This window comes from Podarcis vaucheri, assembly GCF_965113315.1.
Source record: "Podarcis vaucheri genome assembly, chromosome: Z".
In the NCBI taxonomy this organism is placed as follows: Eukaryota; Metazoa; Chordata; class Lepidosauria; order Squamata; family Lacertidae; genus Podarcis; species Podarcis vaucheri.
Genome location: NC_138758.1, coordinates 10,090,134 through 10,107,245, shown reverse-complemented (window position 1 = coordinate 10,107,245; position 17,112 = coordinate 10,090,134). Strand labels below are relative to the sequence as shown.

The window sequence follows — 17,112 nt, the reverse complement described above, 5'->3', positions numbered from 1 at the left end:
CTATTTAATTTCTGACTTATTCATAGCGTTCCCCACCCCTGTGTGTAGATCCACCCCAGGTTATATAGCTTTAAAATGGTGATGCATTTAGCACGACGCTGAACAAAAGCCACCACCTGGGATGATGTGACACAAGGGTCCCTGAGGAATTGCTGAGGCGATGCCAGGTGTGTGCCGCAGTACTGCTTTGATCCCATAAGGCCTTGCTGCTGGGATTTCTTTGATGCGGCTGGTCTGCTCGCAACTGCTGCTGCTTGCTGCTGGGAAGGCCTCCTCGGGTTCTGGTGTTGCACCCCACTGAAGACCATGGGCATAGGCTGTTGCATCAGCATCTGTCGGAAAAGTGGGAGTGGGGAGAGACATTGGGGGTTGTCACTAGCAATGCACACATGGGAACGCCTACAAAGATGATGGCTTGAAATTTGGCGTGCACAAAATAAAGAGGGCCCACAGAAGTTGATAAAGTAATCTCTGTAGATGGTGGCCAACCAGACATCATTTTTATTGTGCACTTGCGATGATTCATGCTCCTGATGCTACTGCGGCAGTCACATTCAATTCTGCTTTCAATACTGTTGTTTCGGGGCTGTCACACTGTTTCATTTCCAAGCAGTGCACATCCCGTAACTTCCAGCTGGATTCCTGTAACATTCTATGCAACAAATGTTTTGGTTTAGTTTTGTCCAACTCTTGCCCCTCTGGCAGAATAAACCCACCCCTACTGCACTATTTTTGTGCCTATGTTGCAGAAAACACCTTAGGGGCTGTTAAGCTTGTAGCAAGCACAGTGCTGTGAAAAGAATTCGCCAAGTTGCAGCAACATCCAGAACAGCCATTAGATGTCACCCAAGCATCAAACATATCCTCATGTTAACCTATCAGTGATTAAAACTGAGAGTTGGCACGCCAGGGGAAAAAATGGTTATATTTTAACACAAATATGCATTTTTAAACTTCTTTTAAAAACACATCCAGAACTGTTGCTTTTAAGGAAATTCCCTTTTCTCTACTTGTCAAGCAATAACCACTTTTCCTCGACGCTCATGTGGCGTTGGGCATCTATATAAGCAGGATGCTGCTTGTATCAGCAGAGGTTGGTGGAAAAAAGGTCTCTGGTAGTTTCAGTCTAACAGACAGCGAGTCTTGCTCATGCTGAAATGAAAGGGCTAAAGCAAACTGTAGCTCCTACATGACATATGATGAATAAGGAAGGCTTATGCCACATTAAATTCATCAGTCTTTAAGGTGTCATGGGACTCTATTCTTATAACCCCTAATTTCCAAATGGTTGCAGGTCGTTGTTTTCCCTACACCAACACACTCTGAATAGAAAATGTAAGGCTTTTTGGGAAGAAATAACTTGAGCAATCAGAGGTTATTTTGCACATAATTAGCAACACTGCAAGGTCAGGTGAATGAATTGCTGTGTAGCCTTATGCAACAAACGTATGCACAGTGACTCCTGCTTAGGCAAAGAAGGATCCGGCATACCTGATTGCAGAGCGTTGCCAGTATATTTATTTACTTGTTTGAAATACTTGTATACAGTGCTGCTTTTCCATTAAAATTCTTTAAAACTTTTTTTATGATATTACAGTCTGGTTTGATTGTTTTTATATTGTAAACTTTTATATCACTGTGATATATTGTTGTGACGCAGAAGTACATAAATATTTTAATAAAGAAATAAAAGGCAGATTTCTATATTCCAACATGGAAAAGGCCCTCTCTCTTGGCTGTGTGACCCAAGCAATTTATAAAAGAGGGGTGCAACTCTATGTGATTTAAGCATGTTTATTCAGTACACTCAGGTTTGTAATGTGGGCCATTCAGCAGTTACACCTATAGCAAGTAATAATCACCTGCAGTCAGGGAAGCTTTATAAAAGTTGATATCCCCACCACTTTTTTTTTTTTACAATAAATGACTGGCATGAACACATGTGGACAGATGGACTCGCAAAATATCTGTGGACCACATTCCCCCCCCCCCCCCGTGCCTGAGGTTCCCTATATAGGAAATACCTGCAAATTGGAGTCCTGCACCAGCTGAAGCTGCTCTTTGATCACATGCAGTTCCTCTTGTTGCGTCTTGATGTCAGCCTGCAATATGCGCGTTCTCTCCTCAAGCTGTTCCTTCAAATGATGCATCATCCCTACCTGAGTTGGGAAGTGATACACTGGCTGGAAGCATAGAGGAGAAAGGAGCATTACCCAATCTGCAACTTTTACATGCAGTTATTGTTTCTGCCTTCAGTTCTCTGGGCTATATGGATCGATGTAGTGTAAAGGGAGCTTCCTATGTTCCTAAAAATCTGCAATGCAACAGGTAACTACAGCATCGCTGACCCAGGCAGCCTCAGCCTAAATAACGCCAGTGAAGAGGAAACCACCAGTCTGTTCCATCATCAAGCAGCTCTTACACCTAACGACATTCAGCCGAAATCTGCTTCTCCTGCAATTTTCAACCCACTGGGTTCTGGTCCTGCTTTCTGCAGTAATGAAGTCTGCTTCATCGTTTGTGTGTCCACAGCTCTTCAGATATTAAGACGACCACTATCCTGTCTCCCTTTAACCTCCTCTTCTCCATGCTAAAAACGTAACTTATTGTTCCAGACATTCCTCAAAGGACCTGTGGTCTCCTCTATAAGACACTGCAGATCTGTCACCTGCTGAGCTTTAGCAACTTTGGAGTGTCAGGTGATCCCAGACCACTCATTGGGCTCATTGTGATTGTTTTTAAAACTTTGCTTTAAGGATTTGTTTTCCAGTTCTGTTGAACAACAAACCAGTAACCAACATTTTACTGGGCTATAAATAATACCAAAGACAAAAAAAAACCACAAAATGGTCCCCGAACTAATCGTTGCAACATTCAAAATCAATTGCAAAAACATGTCAAGGTCAGAATCTTCTGTCTGCAGCAGGCAGGATTAAGCAATCTCTATCACACCATGATCACTGTAGCCCTCCAGTCGCCTATGGGGCTCACCTGGTATTGCTGGGTTGTTGGTGTTTTGTTTCTTTTTAAGTACACTTTTATTGCATTTTTGTTTTATTTTAAGCAATGCAAACCTAACAACAGCAGAGAGCTAAGATATGAAGAGAGCAAATTACAGATCAGAAGGAAAATGGGACTGCTGTGAGGAGATGAATGGAGATACATGCAAATTGATTGGTGTTTAAGGAATATATGTCAACCTATGCAGCCGTATGTCGGGGGGGGGAATGCTTGGGAACTGTTTCAGATAGTAAGCTGTACATTCATATGTAGAAAAGACAATATAATCTCTTGCAGATCATCTATTTATTGAGCATTCGTCTTCATTTACTTGCACAAGCCTCATGCAGAGGTCGAGCATGCATTCGGATTTGCTTGTGGGGAAGTTAAATTACAACAAGCATTCATCCCGAATCACTTCTATGGTGTAACATGCCTTCCTGTCAATCATTCATCCAAGCTATGCTTATATTATATTATATTATTATATTATATATTATTATATTATTATATTATTATATTTCTTTTTATATACAGTGGTACCTCGGGTTACATACGCTTCAGGTTACATACACTTCAGGTTACATACGCTTCAGGTTACAGACTCTGCTAACCCAGGAATAGTACCTCAGGTTAAGAACTTTGCTTCAGGATGAGAACAGAAATCGTGCTCTGGCGGCGCAGCAGCAGCAGGGGGCCCCATTAGCTAAAGTGGTGCTTCAGTTTAAGAACAGTTTCAGGTTAAGAACAGACCTCCAGAACGAATTAAGTTCTTAACCCGAGGTACCACTGTATATAAAAAAGTGGATATGTTACACTAGGCAAGCCGACTCCCTTTAATCCACAGTTGGGCAAACCTGAAGTTTTGGTATGCACCTGAATCCCTCTTACAAAATACTGACACTCTGAAGGGAACATGACACTATGTGTGTGGCAGGTGAAGTCCTAGTTCATCTAAAAGGAGATGCTGACTGGAAGCACCTACAAAGAACTCCCAAAGACCCAGATTATTTTTGCACGCATTGGTTGGAGAAAATGTGAACTGCAAAGGATAGCTGCATTTCAGTTAGCACATTGTTCTGCAAAGTGTGAATTAGGTAGGGCTTCCATTAAATTGCGAACCAAATTGCGGAGTTTCTCCCCCATCCCAACATACCATAACCGCTTGCTGGGCCGGGACACTTGTCTGTACCATATGGTGCTGTACGAGATGTTCAGTGGGCGTCTGAGGAGTTATAATACCCTGCAGGAGGGGAGGAAATAGGGGACCATAATGCACCCAGTGCAAGGATGAATCTGATTATCTAGCCACAACATTTGCCACAGTATTTCCTTGTTAATCAAAGCTCTGGTTCTTACTAAGGCAATAAAGATGCGCATGACTGGACAGTCCTCCATGCAAAGGTTGAGTCAGCATGTCAGGAAGAAGTTTCAATCCTAGGCTTCTATACACAGGGAAATTGTTTTATGGAACAGCATTCAATTATGGAAGCAGAAACCTGCAGCCGACCATTGTTCAGTCCACAGCTTCACAGCTTCACCATGTTAGTTGAGAACTAAGCAAAAGATTCCCTTCTTACTTGGCATCTGATAAGCAAAATAGATGCCCAGCAACTGCCCTGACCCATCTCCTTCCTAACCTGTTAAAAGTGTTGACTAAACTTCTGCACCCAGCCCTGGCCAGTATTCATTACAGAACTTGTGGTGGCTGCAGCTTAGTGGTATAACATCTGTCCCAAGCTTGATCTCCAGCATCTTGCAGTACAGCTTGAAGAAACCCCAAGACAACTACTGCCAGCCAGAGATAGATTGACCAATTCATGCTAATTTTTTTAATCTTTATTTACTCACTCACTCACTCAGCATAAGGCAATCCTCAATGCTCCTATGAATCCCCCCCCTTCAGTCCCTTTATATAGCCCTTAAAACTCCCAAAACCTACCTGTGTGAGAGACTTCTCAGGTCAGCTGACCACTAAAAGGTAAAGGTACCCCTGCCCGTACGGGCCAGTCTTGACAGACTCTAGGGTTGTGCGCCCATCTCACTCAAGAGGCCAGGGGCCAGCGCTGTCCGGAGACACTTCCGAGTCATGTGGCCAGCGTGACAAAGCTGCATCTGGCAAGCCAGAGCCGCACACGGAAACGCCGTTTACCTTCCCGCCAGTAAGCGGTCCCTATTTATCTACTTGCACCCGGGGTGCTTTCAAACTGCTAGGTTGGCAGGCGCTGGGACCGAGCAACGGGAGCGCACCCCACCACGGGGATTCAAACCGCCGACCTTTCGATCGGCAAGCCCTAGGCGCTGAGGCTTTTACCCACAGCGCCACCCGCGTCCCAACCACTAGGCCAGGTCAAAAAGAGTACTGTAGCCAATACTTGACAGTTATTATTATTTCTTACCAGCCTCTCTCTCTCTCTCTCCTCGTGTGCTTTTCAACAGCAGCTTATTCTACAGGCAATAATGCCTGCTTTAACTTTGTCAGAAATGCTGGTGCTGATTTCTGAATATCAAGCTGCTTGTTAAAGGCACATATTCAGACTAGAGTAATAGAATAACAGAAGAGATGGATGGGACTGTGAGGGTCATTTAGTCCAACCCCCTGCAATACAGGAATATTTTGCCCAGAGTGGGGTTCAAACCTACAACCCTAAGAGTCTTGTGTACTACTGATTGAGCAATCCCAACTCCTGGGATATAGGTCATTTCCCCCTCACTCTCTGGATAACCTGTAGGTAACCTGCCCACTAACTACCTGAATGCCAGGATAGGTACTGTAGCCGACTGCTCAGATACACTGTACCAATTCAGATTAGAAGTTTTGAAAACCTTGATGCTTTCCTCCTCGTGTTCTAAAGATCCGCACTCTTGTTCTTTGGGTGAATCCCCTCCCTGGCTTCCTTTCTCGGGAGCAATGCTGCTGCTGCTTCCTTACCTGTGTGCTGCTACTTGAGGCAAGTCTTAGAGGTGCTTTGTCTGACTGGCCCATCGGTAACGACTGCCTAGTAGGGGTGCTGGCATCCGTGTGCCGCACAGATGACGTGGCTGGAAAAAAGAAGCATCTTTCAAGGATGCATGGAAGGCAGCATCCGAAAACCCCTTCCCGAGGAACTAAGGAATTAGCCTCTCCGTCCAGTGTAGGTGGGAAACATGGGAGAGAGCTGTTGCCAGTGTCTCTCCTTCCAACCTAGCAGGGGGAGAGCGGATGTGCAAATGAGCCCAAGGCGCAAAGCTATCATGCTGCCAAGGGATACTCTGAAGTGGTTGGGAGAAACAACTGACCCATCTGCTCCAGACCCAATTGCCAGCCTCCATCCTGTTATAGAGGATGGAGAGTGGCAAAGGAAAACAGAATCAGGGAAGGATGGGCTGACTCCAGTGCTGCTCTTGAACACTGGCCAGTTGCATCAGAACCACAACCACCCCTTGGTATCACAGCTGTCCCACGTGATACCTACATGCAGAGTCAGAGAGCGCCGTGTGAGAAGATCGGCGAGAGCTATGAGACGACACCGACACCCTTTCCCGGCTGGCTTCTTGGTTGGTTACACATTGCTGGATATCAATGTAGCTGCCGTGACTCTGGAAAGAGGCAAGCCCAGGAGGAAAAAAAGCATCGTATCATTAGCAGTGGAGATCAGCACATGCTTAACAAACAACAACAGCAAAAGCAGCAAAGCACTGCTCTTCCAAGACGGAGGTAGATAGCCCTCTTTGGAGCAAATGATTTTTCAATTCCTCTTTCCACCTTCTCCCAAGTGTGTCTCTGGGATACAGCTCCCATCATTCCCAACCTCTGCCATACTGGGTGGTGGTGATGGGAGTTGGGAATCTAACAACATCTGGAGGGCCACAGGTTCCTCACTCCTGTCTTAGGTTTATCTAAGTGCTATTTTTCTAGGAAATTAAAGAGGTGCCGGAACTATGAAGGCCTTCCTTGTTCTCTTATAATGGCAATGGTGTGCACCTGAGAGCTGCCGGAACTGAGCTGCAGTGAGTTCCAGCTTGGGGTGGGGGAGTGCCCTGGGTTTATGTTTTACTTGACACATAGGCATCTCTCGGAAATATAACCCCCATGGTAAAGCGACAAAGCTCTCTGTGAATCCATGGCAATGCAGTATATCTGCAAGAATAGAAACCTGCTACATGCAGGTGAACTGGTTCATATCACTGCTTTGGGAAATAGGTGGAAAGGCTGTCTGTTGCCAAGCACTAGGTGCTTTTTCCATGCTACAACATTGTGGCTTTTCTGTCCTTCTGCTCCCCTATCGCTTTTACCCATCACTGCCGTATGACGACAGAGTCGTGCATAAAAATAGAAACACTCTTTTATAATTAGCTCCCTTCTGCCCACTTTCTATCAACATGTCACAGGCTTTCAACAGTATATGGAGAATTAATGAATAAATGGCCAAATTAGGGAGGCTGACTAGAAAAGTAGGGTTGCTGAGGACTCATATTACGGAGAATGGAATGAGTACGGAAGGTGAAAAAGGAATCGGTCAGTTTACTGGCAATATCCTTCGTGAGCTTCATTAGCCCCTTAATTGGTAGCTCCCATCAGACGTAGCAGCAAAATGGCCTCGCTGCATTTAGGCCAATTCTAGTTAGCCCTCCATTTAAGTTAATGTATAGGATTCGAACATCATGTTGCCCGTACAATCACATTCAACAACCTCCCACGTAGCAAACACAATATTGATTCCACTACCTTGGGGAAATGCAATTACCTCGCAAGTACAAAACATTTAAGTCTGCTCTCCACAACAAAAGTACAACTTTGAGGGGTTCTGTAGACAACACAGGGGTGGGTGGTGTCTGTGTTTAACCACTGAACAAAACAGAATAAAAGATTAATGATCCTGATCACACAGAGACCTGTGATGGTGCCAGCCGGCAGTGTGAATTCTGTGGGTCGGCTGTATGTTAGTGTGACGCAGCGCAGGAACTGCCATGACTGTGAAGGTCCCCCTACCCTAATGTATGCCTCTGTGATGATATGGCAAAGGGGCAGCCACAGAACCAATTCGAACAGGCAAGCACATCACCTGACAACTTTTTAGTTGGATGCGTGGATCCATTTCGCTGGATTTTATTTCTGGTGCTGCTTCGGCATCTCATTATGAAAACCCTGGCGAGGTTTATTTTTAAAATGTTAACTGAGTTGACCCTATTAACTGGGCAGGCTATGACGATGCCCAATTGATTTCTTTTCTTTTTTTAAAAAATGGCAATGGAAACTGTTGTCATGACCACAGCTCTGCCCACCCTCTGGACAGCATTCTGCCTAGCCTTTAAATACACAGCAGCAATCCAGAGAGAAAACAGATCAATAAATCATTCCTTCGCTTCCAATCTTTGTCTGGCTAGAACAGGTGATTCAGCATAAAAGTCCTACAGATGTAGCTTCTGGAAATGCTGCCAACTGGCCTCCAGTCGTCTCATTCCACGTATGGGTAGCATGGGATTGTACTCAGAGGCAGAAAACAGATCCTGTTTGTGGGTTTCCTCCAGGCATGTGGCTGGCCACCGAGAGAACAGGATGCTAGACTGGGTGAGGCATGGATCTGACCCAGAGGGGCTTTTCCTGTGCCCTTAAAACATTCCCGGCACAAAGGTCCCCGTCCCACCTTCAACAAATCTTTCTTTTCAACAGTAGGAGTAGGAAAAACAGCAACATTCACGTGGGTGAAGGAGGGGAGAAAGTTTCCTTCTTCTTCTGTTTTGTTTTTTTTTAAATAGTATTAAACAGACTTCCGGGAGATGATGGCGCCTGGTCAAGTCTCCACTGAGTCTCTGCTGTGTGAGTAGGAGCTCTAATTATCAAATTACTCTGATAAAAAGGCTCAACCTATGAAAGTAACTGCCACCTTTTATCAGTAACAGACCCCAGGAGCTGTCAGGTAGACTTTAAAATCTCCCCTCCCTTTTGAAGCTACTTAAATCAACTTTGAACTCCCCCCTTGCAAAGCCCTTAAAACTGTGGGCTGGATAAAGTAGCCCTATTGATTTCCGATTCAGAGTATGGTACTTACAAGACAATGTTGCAAAGAACTGGCGATTTCACCCACACAACCTTTAACAACTCCCCCAATGAGGAAACAGGCCAAAATTTCAACCTACTTTCAACCCAAGGCTGATGAAGCAAATAATCCAGGAAACCTCCATTCTCATGAGTGGTCTGTTGACCACACCTGGATTGGAAGGGAGGAAAAAACTAACGACGGAAGTGAGGGAGTGGACCTAAAGACTAATTGCATCCTAACAAAACCTGGAAGAGCTGCTGCCAAGATGGGAAGCCTGTCACCCTCCAGAAGTTGCTAGTCTACAACTCCCAGCATCCTTGACTGGGTGGGAGCGATGGAGTCCAAGAACACCTGGAGGAACTAATGATGTTGATGCTGATGATGGTTCTCATGTCCCCAAAATGCCATCTTGCCACCAGGAGCAAAAACACATTTCTAACAGCTCTTACTTGATCATCCCAGCACACAATACCTTCAAAGACGAAGATGCTAGTTCAATGGATGACTCTTCAAGGCCAAGATCTCTTCTTCTTTCAGCTCGAACCTCAGCATAACTATATATGTGTGTGTGTGATATATATGTATATATCGCATAGGAAAGGAAAAGAATAGAGAAGTTGGGTTAGGGTTTCCACAATTGGGGCACCATCTCAGAGACAAACCTCTTGCATGATGCCAACCATATCTTGGAATGCAATGGCACACTCAAGATCTGGTCATTAAGGCTGAATGGATCCACACAGGAGGAGTGGTTGTCATGAACCTGTGGCACTCCAGATGTTGCTGGCTACAATTCTCATTTTCCCTGACCACTGGGGATGCAAGGAACTATGATGGGAACTGTAGTCCATAATATCTAGGGGGCAGCAGGTTTGGAAATGATGTTCTAGAGTGCACACTCAGTTCGTCATATAGGATTCTCACCAAAACTCACCCATCACCCTCAGTGACTATACATTTCAGCTGAAGATCAGACAAAGAGGTAGGCAAAGTTGCCTTTTGCAGAAGCTCGTATGCCATTAATGATTCCACCCAGTTTCACCACTAACACAGTACTTTCCTATGGCGAACGCTGACTTTGGATCAGAGCAATGGGACTATGTGACAGCTGTCTCATAAGAAGTCAGATCGATGGTCCATCAAGCCCAGCAGTTTGACTGGCAGCGGCTCTCTTAGGTAATCTAAAATCTTTAACCGGAGTGACTTACAGGGCTTTAAGAAACCCCCCTTGTTTATATATCCCACGCATTCACTGTAAGAACATTGCTCAGGGTGACTTAAAACAATCTGCAATTATAAAACCAATGCTATAAAAGCAAATGTAAGAGAAAAGGGAGATCAGGCAAAATCTACCCAAAACTCATCAAATGCCTGCTGTAACAACATCATAGTTTGGTAGCAGAAGGGAAGTGGGAGATGGGTTAGGTGGGTTCCCTGTTAGGTGTTCCTGAACATAGGCTCAAACACAATTTGAAAACTACAGTTGAAGAGCTGGGCTGCTAATTATTGCCCCAATTTGCACATAACGCTAAACCATGGTTTACCATAGCCAGTTTGTCCTGTGGCAAGCACTGGCCTTACACAGTTTCCCATTCTGGTGAAGTCACGAGGAAGATATCAGAAGCTTCCACTTCCATTATAGATTGTGTCTAAATCCTAAACTATAGTGAATCTTAACAATGGTTACAGGGCGGGAGGGAGCCTGCTTTGTAAACTATGGTTGAAGCCAGTTTGTTTCCACTTATCACAGCTAAGCCTAACCACAGTCTGCATGGCTTCAGGCATCAGAATAAATTGTGACTAGCCTAAACTGGAAGCAAAAGCATCAGGTCTCCTCCTCACTCATGAATGAGGAGGAGAGTATATGAGCTGCTGCCGTTCATTGTCATAATGTTTATTACATTTATAACTCCTTATAACTCTTCAAGCAGCACAACACTAAATCACATTCTACCTTTGCATTTGAATACAGCCATCATTAATATATAATACGATGACAGACAGGGAGAAATGATTTTATTCTAAAGAACAATTTGCTTTAAAAGTCGCTAATTATGCTGCTGCCTGTTACCAGTTTTCCTCATTTACCCATTAAATTGCTTGGGAGAGGGGACCCTCTAGAACAGAGTAGAACTGGCAGCTGATACTGTTTCTAGGCTTCTCTCTCGGCTGCCAAAAATAAAAGAGTAATAAAAGTACAGTGACATTCTCCCCCACTTCCCAACCCTAATCATTTTATATAACAGAGCGCCTTATCGAGCCAATACACATAGCCAAATATTTGAACAGACATAGCTGGAGACGCAGATAAATGGCAGCAGAAATTATGTGCCGTTTCTTACCTAACAACCGTGTGGGTGCACACGATAAACTCAGGCTTGGAGTTCCACTGATGATAAGTGACGTAGTACTGTGTTTGTAACCATATCCATTGCTGGCCTTTGGTTAAGAACCTGTAGTAGCAGGACTTGCCTTTTCCAAACTGCATCACTGCATATGAAAACAACCACTTAGTTAACATCACCAACGTATTAGGCATTTTGTAATCTTTGATCTAGAGAAACATTAATGCTCTTCCGGGCATGTGCATAAAAAGCTGTGCATAATCCCTGTGTATGTCAAAATAACACCCATTGTAAAAGCCAAAATTCATATAGAGTGAATAAAAGGCCTGTCTAAAAGGGTTTGAGCATGTCAGGTGGGATTCTGACTCCTCCGTACCTTCAAATATCTCCTGGCTCCACTTCTATTCCTGCCCTGCCATATCTGGGGCCACTTTTGCACTCTGCTCTGACTTTTAAGCTTGTTTTTCAGCCGGGGGCGGGGGCGGGCTGTTCTGTCAGAAATTCACTGCCTCCTTTTCAAACCATCTAAGTACACCTCTGTCTATTTTCAGAGCTGGAAAATGGAAAGAGGCAGAAATTTGATCTGAAAAGCAAAAGCATAGCTGCTAATTCAAAATGTTCACAGCTTTTGCACTTCGAAAATTGTAAACAGGCCTGCCCCCCTCACCTCCCACACCAGCTAAAAGACAGGAGCACAGTTGCTAGACTGCACACTGGCAAGTTGCTCTGTCCTTCCATAAGGGGCTTGTACATTTTGTGACCCACCAAACTCAAATAATTCCAAGGTTTCAAGAAAAATCAAGTCTGGTGTATGCTTGTTTGTTTGTTTGAAAAAACAAGGGTAGTAGGACTTCTCAAGAACCTGAAAAACAAATAGCTGTTTGGTGCTTCTTCCCTGAGCACTGCAACATTTTATTGTCCCTGTGTTGTACACTCTTTTTCCCCTTTTACTGCCGGGCAGGGTTGGGGATTCCAAGTCCCATCACCTGTGATCATTGGCAACGCTGATGGGAGTTGGAGTCCAACACACATGGAAAGCCATAGGTTCCACTTCTTTGAAACGATGGGGGCCCAACTCACTCCAGCAGTCCTAATTAACTAGCACAGTGGTACCTCGGGTTAAGAACCTAATTCGTTCTAGAGGTCTGTTCTTAACCTGAAACTGTTCTTAACCTGAGGTACCACTTCAGCTAATGGGGCCTCCCACTGCTGCCGTGCAATTTCTGTTCTCATCCTGAAGCAAAGTTCTTAACCCGAGGTACTATTTCTGGGTTAGCAGAGTCTGTAACCTGAAGCATCTGTACCCTGAAGCATCTGTAACCCGAGGCACCACTGTAATTCTATAGCTTCAGCACGAATCTTTGTGTTGCAACCAGGCAACTATACATAGAGTTGATCAGGAAGAATCATGTGTTAGCACTGTAGGGATTTGCACTTGAGGAAACAATTCCCCAATACACTGGCAAAGCGAAGAACCCTGAAAGAAGCAGCTGAAATCTGAAGCTCCTAAATGCTGCAATTACCCCACATGCTGATCAAAACAAACAAACATATCAAAAAGCTTCCTGACAACGACAAGTAACAAAATGCTAGATGTTCATGTATTTCTATCTCCTCCAGCTTCAACCCCAAAGTGAGAGCTGCCCCTTTTTCCTACAGGCTCTCCTCTTATATGTTAATAGCAGCTTGGCATAGACAAAAGTCTGGCATCCTGGGGTCTGGGTGGCATCTAGTTCCACCTGTTAAATTTACGTGCATTGGGCTGCTTTTAGAGGCATGGTAGCAGCACTAATGGGGGGGGGATCAGCCACTGCACCCCAAAGTATTAGCAAGCAGCCCTGAACCTCTGCAGTTACAGAGAGACAGCCAGGGTCTGCGAAGGCCTGAGGAGACCTAAAAGAGAAGCGAACAACACAACTTGGCAGGGAGTTAAGTACGCCTCTTAATCTGGTTAACGAGAACATCCAGCACACTCTGTAACAGGTCATGCAATCCAGACACTGCCAGGAGTTAGGGTGAGCACTGCGGCAGAGATCAGTTTAATTTTTCTCCCTTCAGTCCCTGCAGCAAAAATACATCTATTGGTCTGCTGGAGATTTCATGTGGAAGCCAAATGCTGCCATGGCTTGGTGGGGCTTTTTGGGTCCATCGTTACAAGATCCAAGAGAAATCATCCTATGTATGAAGAGTGTGTATATATATATATATATATATATATATATATATATATATACACACACACATACATGCTTTCGTAGATTTTCACGGGTACAGGAATGCAGGTTTTGGTGTCTTCGGGTGTCTTCCCGTGTAAGAGTCGGGGTGTCTGTGCGACGTTTCGACGAGGTCTCACTCGTCATCTTCAGGCTGGTGCTTTCGGCTTCTTGTTACTGTAGAATTGCAAGGCCTGGTCTGAAGCCTGGGACTCTCTCCTTCATTTCTGCCACTTGGCTCTTGAGGCAGAAGCTCAAGAGCCAAGTGGCAGAAATGAAGGAGAGAGTCCCAGGCTTCAGACCAGGCCTTGCAATTCTACAGTAACAAGAAGCCGAAAGCACCAGCCTGAAGATGACGAGTGAGACCTCGTCGAAACGTCGCACAGACACCCCGACTCTTACACGGGAAGACACCCGAAGACACCAAAACCCACACACATACATATATATATATGAGCCTGTGCCTTGCAAACCACTGAGCAAAGTAAGGTATTATTAATAAAGGCTATGTCTCTTCAATTTAGTCCTCTGAAACAGCTTCAAAAGCACAGGTGGTAGAGAGGTAACATAAGAAGCCTGAGTCCCAAACTAGATTTGACGTTAAATACATCTTTGCTTTTAGCATGCACGCTTTAAAAAATGCAAATATTAATTTGTTTGTATGTTTTCATTTTCTTTCTTCTTCTTTTTTTTGCATGATTTCTTTCTTGCTTCTCACAATTTCGTACACACCCCTCACCGTAAGGTCCCAGGGCAGGTTACAACAGAATAGGCAATTTTAAAACAAATATACCCATTACAATTATAATAGCAGCTCCAGCTGGGGGTTTAGGCTGATAATGATATGGATTTCCATCCCTCCTTTGAAACTGCTATTTCTGTTTGAGTCAGTGAGAGGATTTCTCCCAATTCCAGAAAAACCCAATGGCGGCAAGGGAGGGATATTTCCTCCCAGTGAAGATACTAACTTCAAATAAGGCATTTTACTTGGGATCACAGCAGAGTAAATTCCCTTTCTGCCTGTTCTAATTCCATTCATTATCAGTACTCCCAGCTAATACAATCTGCATTTTAAAAAAACAACAACAGCCAAACAACCCTGCATGCTAAATGCAAATATAGGTTTAATGTCCAGTCTAATTTGGCTCTGGGTTGACATCATTTTACAGTTAAGTTTTCCATCACAAATGGTTTTCGTATGGCTGCAGTGATTTGCACTGGTGTTCTAAGCGAGAGAACAAGAAATGCAATTAAAATACACACATCTGCCAGTCCATTACATGTAGTGAACAGAGACACTTACAGTGTTCGTGGCACCGAGCAAGAAGTTCCAGGTCGTCTGCATGGTAATAGTCGTAACCTGAAGTCCCAAGCACCTCAAAGGGTAAATAACCTATAATAGGTGGGGCCCTGGAACAAGAGGGGAGGAAAGCTGTGAGTACAAAGTTTGCCGTTTTGAGAGCTCTTTAGCGAGGGGGGGGGGAGCATTATCCTGAAATTATTTTTTCTTGTCATGCAAGAAAGATATGTTGGTTGCAATCTTATCTGCAATATGCTTGGAAACAAGTCCTACTGAATTCAATGGAGCTTACTCCTGGATAGACAGCATAGGATTGCACCATATCTTAGCTAGCGCTAAAGAGAGATTGCTTAAGAGGATGAATGGCAATGTAAATAATTATTGTTGTTAAAAGTAACCCGCCTTAAGCCTTGAGAGAGCCAATCAGAACTCACCCTTCTGGTCTAAATGGACCAATGGCCTGAGCCGATGTTAAGTCAGCTTCCTACGTATGTCGTTAAGGAGTTTACTCACTTCTTGGGATTTAAGCAGCAAATGGGGAGAGGGAAGTGAGTCATTCGTTACCAAATGCCTGGGAAGTTTTATAAGTTGACAGACGCTCAGGGTATCCAGATAGGGAACCAAAAAATTTGTGCGCTATGGTTAGTGCTGTGTGTACATGCCATGATTATAGAAGCTGCTTCCTAAGACTCCCAACCCTTTTGTTTAAACAAAGAATCATATTTCTACCCATTATGAGCACATAGTCTTGAAAGCACATGGCCAAAACCAGGAGATTTGCTGTGGTCAGAAGTCTGGGGCTTCCATTTCCTCCCTAGCTCCTCGTCCGCCAGTCCCCCATGAAAAGCAGAGAAGGAACAATTTATGTGAAGTTGTTTTTTAATAATAATAATAATAATAATAATAATAATAATAATAATAATAATAATGGAAGAAACCATGCAAAGTAAGGGTAAATCATGATAACAGGTGATATTTGTTTTTAACCATCTTTTAATTTTTAAGTTTCATTTTAATAAATTAAATTAATTATGATTACTGTTTCTGAATTTAAATGTCCCTTACAGTCATCATGGCTGGCAGCCATTTATAGAGGTTCCCTCCATCAATTAATCTAACCATCATCTTTTAACACAGCAGTGGGGGTACAATGGCCCTCCAAATGCTGTTGGACTACAATTCCCAGAAGCCCCAGCTGTTCATAGAATCTTGTAATTGTAGAGTTGGAAGGGACCCTGAGGGTCATCTGGTCCAACTCCCTGCATATGCAGGGATATGCAGTTGGCCCATATGGGGATGGAACCAGCGCTAGTGGAGCTTTAGCCATGGATTTGTCCCTGCCTGGAGAAGCTTCATCTATGGCTACCTATCAAATCAACCTGCTGTTAAGGGCATACTAGACTAGTAGGCTGGGTTGTTTATCCACTTCCCACACCAACCCCAATCTCAACAAACCACAGCAAACTTGTCTGTGAGCACAGCCACCACCACTGGGGAAAGCTTGCCATTAAGCCAAGTCTCCTATGTTCAGGGAATAATCTTCGAACAGCTGTGTGACAAAATGTATACAATGACTCCTGCATAATTGTTCTGATTACATCTAAGAACAGGCCAATATATAAGTCGCAAGCAGAACAACATATCCTTCCCTTCCACATAAGGCATAATTTGGCAATCTACACATTCATGCCCTCAGTCCTGCCTTTCAGCACAAGCCGAAACTTGTTTACTAAAACCTGAGTCTTGCTTTGCACTCCCAGGTAAGTAAAAACATGCACAGGACTGCAAACACTCTTTCAACAAAGAGCTTGTGTTGGCTCTCAGAAGAAACAGTTGATAGCAAATTCTGCACAATTTTGGGCAAACAATTCAGGGTAGAGATGTGTGCGCATGCACTGAGGAAATAGTTAATGCTCTTAGAAATTACGGCATTCACAAGAACAAGCTGGAGGCTTTTTTATTGCATAACAGAATAACATCTTCCTTCCTTTTAGTCACTCTCAGTATGCTTTTTGCAAGAGGAAAGGCAAGTGTCACAAAGCAACCTACAAATAGGTTATAAAAACCAGCGAGATTGAATTCAGCTGGGGGGGGGGGCGGTGCGTTGCAAAATGTGCTACGTATTGGGGCAACAGGAATCAACCCAAAGTGAATACTTCCCTCCCTTGCAAAAATGGTACAAGAAATATGAAGGCATATTATGTGTGCTTCTTAGGTTTATGCCTAATATT

At 44.0% G+C, this 17,112-nt stretch overlaps 1 protein-coding gene across 10 annotated transcripts in view; it reads right to left on the bottom strand.

Moving 5' to 3' along the window:
- PASD1 (PAS domain containing repressor 1) overlaps positions 1-17,112 on the bottom strand; it is a 98,744-nt gene that overhangs the window by 6,087 nt on the left and 75,545 nt on the right. For 6 of the 10 annotated variants that reach the window (XM_082207226.1, XM_082207227.1, XM_082207228.1 and 3 more), the window contains exons 10-17: positions 14,885-14,991; positions 11,366-11,513; positions 9,496-9,577; positions 6,456-6,579; positions 5,933-6,042; positions 4,157-4,243; positions 2,025-2,183; positions 114-332 (exon numbers count right to left, since the gene is read on the bottom strand). In XM_082207226.1, coding sequence (XP_082063352.1) covers positions 114-332; positions 2,025-2,183; positions 4,157-4,243; positions 5,933-6,042; positions 6,456-6,579; positions 9,496-9,577; positions 11,366-11,513; positions 14,885-14,991 — 1,036 coding nt within the window. The remainder of the gene's footprint in view (positions 1-113; positions 333-2,024; positions 2,184-4,156; positions 4,244-5,932; positions 6,043-6,455; positions 6,580-9,495; positions 9,578-11,365; positions 11,514-14,884; positions 14,992-17,112) is intronic. The other 4 variants (XM_082207224.1, XM_082207223.1, XM_082207231.1 and 1 more) reach the window with 1 other exon arrangement.